The following is a 4,783-nucleotide window of genomic DNA, read 5'->3' as shown; positions in this document are numbered from 1 at the left end:
AAAAAGAAGAAAAATTAGAGAAAGAGTAAGAACTAAAAAGAATGAAAACTTTAGATATGACGATGGCTCTATACGGGTCTACCATGTTCACCCTTGTAGAATTGATTTGTTTGCTTATTTATATGTAGTATTTAAATTGGTCTATGGTATGGGTAGAACCGTAGAAGTTTAGAGTTCGAAACATGACTATTGATACTGGACTGCAAAAGATGTAGTGTTTGTACTTAGATTAGTAAAAACAAGAGTCACTTTAATCACTAGTATTGGGAGCAGGAATTTGATTTAAGTTGGCCAGAGAACAAAATACAACGATTTAGATTACTACTATATGTTAGCATTCTGGAAAATCTTTGGCGTTCCTCAGGCAATAGTCATAAGTCATGTGTTTTTCCCTCACATCTTCATATAGCTGCTGTTGTTTTGGGCTAAGCTTCCAGTAATTGATTCTATTCCAATAATAGCTATTTCTGTAGCAGTATTGAGGGTTTGATTTTTGATATTGGCAGCCATTAATTGAAAATTCGCGAAAATAAGCTGTGAAGGGTCCTTGGCTCCAGTCAACTTCTCCAATCCAAGCTGTTGCATTCCACATTGTTGCTTCTATGTGCATTTTGTTTGATGGATAGTTCACTCCAAGATTTGTATTGTTCTTGAAAACTCTTATGGGAATATCATCCACAAATAACCTTGAGAGAATTAAGTGAAAAACCGTTATTATTTTCTTATTTAGTACTACGTACAGATAGTTTCAAATTTGATAGAAATGAAAATTTTAATCGAGATAACACATAGTATACGTCACTTGATTGATGATTATTTTTTATCCATGTCGTATGAACTAGGTGGCCAGAAGCAATGTCTATCATGGGCGAAAGATAATTGAGTACAAATCGTATACATACGTATATAATACGTGAGACGAAAAAGAAATAAAGAACGTGTGTACATAATGCTTCAATGATATTCATTTCAAGCTTACTGACTTTATGTCATACCTCATACGTTAACTTCATCGATTACCTTAAACTTCGAGGTAATTTCTTAACTATACGAAATCCTCATGGAAGGCGTCTATAATCAACATTTTTCCATTTCGTTTGCTTCTTTTTTTTTATTGGTAAGAGGGGAAACCCGCTGCTACAACCTTTACCACAACCTCTACTCTCCGGGTGAGCACTTTGTGCGCACTGGGTAAACCCTCTATGTAATAGCCTGCAAACCACACAGGGGATGTAAACCGCACTAGGCAAGCCCTGTGCGACATGCTCAACCCAGAAGGCATTGAGGGGGGAATCGATCACAGGTCATCCGTATGGATGACCGCCCTCCAAACCAACTGGGCAACCCCGAAGGGTTTCATTTCGTTTGCTTGTTGAGCTCATTTTTATCGATATATTGTATTGTTTCATTTGGATTATTTGCTCAAAGGAATTGTAGATGATATATAATTATTTAAAACTGAACATTATACTAGTTCAAAATATCAACTCATCGGGCACGTATGATGGTTCTTAATTAAGTAGATATACCTAATTCCATTTATATGATCTTTTGAATAGTTCAGTTTTAGACAACTATATCAGCAGAATTTCCCGTTATCAAGGTACACAATAATTAAAAAAAAAGTAAATAAATATATGTGTCAAAATAAATAAATATAATTTTAAAAAAAATTATATGAGTTTATTACTTACACAATTTGATACTGATTCCAAAGAATTCCATATGTGTGAAAATCAGCTGTAGGATCAAACCAGAGATTAAACTGTTGCTCCCTATGCCCTTCATCATTTGCAAAGATATTTGTATTTAATGTATATTTGCCATCTCCTCCAAAGAACTCAAAATCAACCTCATCATGTTTGGGTCTTGCTGGTTCATTAACTTCCTTTGATATTAACTGCAAATTAAACAACCACAATTGCTACTATATACTATCTCCTTAGTATTGTAGCTAAACTTAATATTCTACTTTAGTCAAATTGAAAGTGCACAACAAAATCAAACTAATGTCTTATTTTACTCCTTTATAGTATATAGATATGTGTGATGTGTGTTATACTTCTTTTCAACTAATAGGTCAAATTTAATGACATGTTTAGGATTGGCTATGCACCATGAAATTTTATACAATACTATCCAATTTATAAAAAATTATATAACATCATTGCAAAGTAGAAAAAAGTTACAAAGTATATATCATAATTAGATTTAGATGTTAAGAAAGTATAAGATCTTACATAGAATGTTGTTATAACTCCTTTACTATTCTTCTTTGGTAACTTTAACTTGATCCGAAAATCTCCAGACCCAAAATTTTGTTTCGAACTAAATCCAGCACCTGAATTTGACAAATAAATCATATTGTTATACTACTGCGGATGGAGATGAATTTGACAAAATATAAGCCAGTAATTAGAGATATTAGAGTGAACCTGAATATTGGTCAATCAATAGCTGAACTTCTTTTCCCTCGTCAGAAATTGTTAGATGGTTACCTCCCCATATCTGATAATATGTCTGGTTAAAGGGAATTTCGTATGCATTACCATTGCTTGCATATTGAGTAGCAACAAGAAAGAGAGTAATTAAGAGACCAGTTTGAAAGTGAATCATCGTAAGAAGAATAAAAAGAATAAAGAAACCAATTGATTTGGTTTTGTTGAATGACTTAAATGCAGTAAACTTAGGTTACATATATAGAGGGTGAAAAACATCAGCAATCTTGATGATTTTTCCATTATTAGTATTGGATTTATGAAAAACTTTCAGTACAAAAATGATAGTAAAAAGTTTGTACACGCACAGTAAACTCGCAATGCATACTTATTTCTATATGTTTTTTTGATCTTTTAAAGATCTACGTAATATAGGAGAAATTAGACAGAGCATAAGATTATTTATAGGTTAATAGCATAATTAGACAGAGCATAAGATTATTTATAGGTTAATAGCATCGGTGAGAATCATTACATACGTGAATAAAATCTAATTGTGCTCTTCCCTTCCCCTTCCCTAATCCGTCCCCCGTGTAACAGAAAACAACTGTAAAAAAAAAAAAAAAAAAAAAAAGGTTACATAAATTGAGGTTACTGAGGTAGTGATTCTAAATTCATAACACTGGGAAAATATCTGACGCTTTATACGGTAAAACTGTATATAGTAACACATATATTTGTATTCAAATAACTATAATCGCAGTAATATTGTTTAGGTAAATAAACGACCATCCTAACCTTAGAATCAATGCTTTTTCTGATTTCCTACAAAAGAAATAACAGCAAAGTATCTTACAAGTGATCCTCCGAAGAAAAGACTACTTGCTATAATTAGCAAATTAAACGAAGGAATTTCATAATTTGTTGTAACTACATAGTCCTCTATAGAAAAGGCCCTACCTAAAAGACATTTTTGAAACCGGCTTATGAATGAATTAAGAAAGAGTTTAACGTATGTATACTCATGGGCGGACCTAGAGCATTGAATATGGGTTCTCGAGAACCCAGTAACTCTTGCGTAGACCCTGTATTTATATTAAGAAATTTACTAAATATTTGTAAATATGTAATTGTGAACCCAGTTATTATTGCATATTAATTTGAAATTACGGTAGGAACCCATAAGTCTCAAATCCTGGATCCGCCTCTGTGTATACTAATAGTGTAAATTCTTTTTATATTATATGATTACATAAAAAGATTATTACATGTGATGTTTGAGATTATCTCTATACATGGAATATTAATTATTTTGTTTAATAAAATATTTATCCTGCCAGGTTAAATTTGAGATCTCCATCTCTAAACGGAATTTTAGTACTTATTTTACACGTTGAATATACTAATTAATTTGCATGAATCATGATTTAATTTGTCCCACACAACATCATAGAGTATTTCTTTCTCTCTTTTATCTCCCTTCCAAAGAAACTATCATTCTTATGTTCTCGAGTATCTTATTAGTAGGAGCATTTGAAAAGATATGATATACTACGATTTTTAAAGTGGGTTTTTATCTACAGTAGTACCTTTTCCTTCTTCTTTAAGAATCACATTAACCAATTCATCAAGCAACACCAACATTCATAAAACTTCACTTTTGCAACCATATTACAGTCTCTCTTCCTCTAGATGCAGTTCACAGTTGCAACCTTTCTGATGATATTCTCTTTAATTCCTTTTTAAGCAACTTGTGACGGACACGAAATACAGCTATATTAAGAGAAGGTAAGATGTGTAAGTTATACCACGCTATATATATTTACAGAAAAGATAGAATCATTTCCTTATTAATCGAAATAAAATTAAATAGCACATTAAATGTTGTACGGAAAGAGAGGGATTCAGTGATCCAATTTGATTACCTGCATGATAGACCTCAACAGAAAACTAAAGAGTAATGGCAGTTTTGGGTTCAAATCTTGTCTTCGCAACATGTTCTTTTGCCAAACCACGTGAAAGTCCTTATATGGAATGTCAAAAAGATCTTTAAAACCGAGAAGCAGAGAAGCGAAAGATTAAATGGAGGAACATTTCGATATGAATATGACATAGGGGATAAAATCATAACCATAGTAATTAAAATTAAAGAAATTGCGCTACTAAAAGCATTTTGCACCCCAAGTTGGTTCTCCATAACAGATATTTTATCACAACAAACGGTCAAAATATTAAAACAAACAGGAAAAAAAGAAAAAAAATTCTCTTCCATTCTCTATACAAATTGGAAAAAATAGATTCCTTCTAGGTCGCACGATCGTTCCAATAACGACAATCATATTCTT

The 4,783-nt window shown here is 32.1% G+C and overlaps 1 protein-coding gene across 2 annotated transcripts; it reads right to left on the bottom strand.

The window, feature by feature from the left end:
* Positions 1–229: 229 nt before the first annotated feature.
* On the bottom strand, positions 230–2,943 carry LOC104107843 (xyloglucan endotransglucosylase/hydrolase protein 3-like). 2 transcript variants are annotated; one of them, XM_070196926.1, is made up of 4 exons: positions 2,436–2,943; positions 2,241–2,341; positions 1,695–1,888; positions 230–686 (listed from the first exon to the last, which is right to left on the bottom strand). In XM_070196926.1, the coding sequence occupies exons 1-4, from the start codon at positions 2,614–2,616 to the stop codon at positions 332–334; spliced, it is 831 nt and encodes a 276-aa protein (XP_070053027.1). In that variant the 5' UTR covers positions 2,617–2,943; the 3' UTR covers positions 230–331. The 2 variants fall into 2 exon arrangements, with proteins under 2 accessions (XP_070053027.1, XP_009615051.1); XM_009616756.4 differs by having other exon boundaries at positions 1,695–1,900; positions 2,436–2,919.
* Between the last annotated feature and the right edge of the window lie 1,840 nt (positions 2,944–4,783).

The sequence above is a fragment of the Nicotiana tomentosiformis genome, chromosome 3 (assembly GCF_000390325.3).
Source record: "Nicotiana tomentosiformis chromosome 3, ASM39032v3, whole genome shotgun sequence".
In the NCBI taxonomy this organism is placed as follows: Eukaryota; Viridiplantae; Streptophyta; class Magnoliopsida; order Solanales; family Solanaceae; genus Nicotiana; species Nicotiana tomentosiformis.
The sequence above is the reverse complement of the archived record's forward strand: the minus strand, read 5'-3'. Positions and strand labels throughout refer to the sequence as shown.

Bases quoted from the DNA above. Each gene is read 5' to 3' on its own strand.
- LOC104107843 (XM_009616756.4), bottom strand. From the start codon at position 2,616: ATGATTCACTTTCAAACTGGTCTCTTAATTACTCTCTTTCTTGTTGCT. The intron at 2,342-2,435 runs GTTCACTCTAAT...TGTCAAATTCAG, and splicing joins ATTGATTGACCAATATTCAG to GTGCTGGATTTAGTTCGAAA. The intron at 687-1,694 runs GTAAGTAATAAA...AATTCTCTCAAG, and splicing joins TGGAATCAGTATCAAATTGT to GTTATTTGTGGATGATATTC.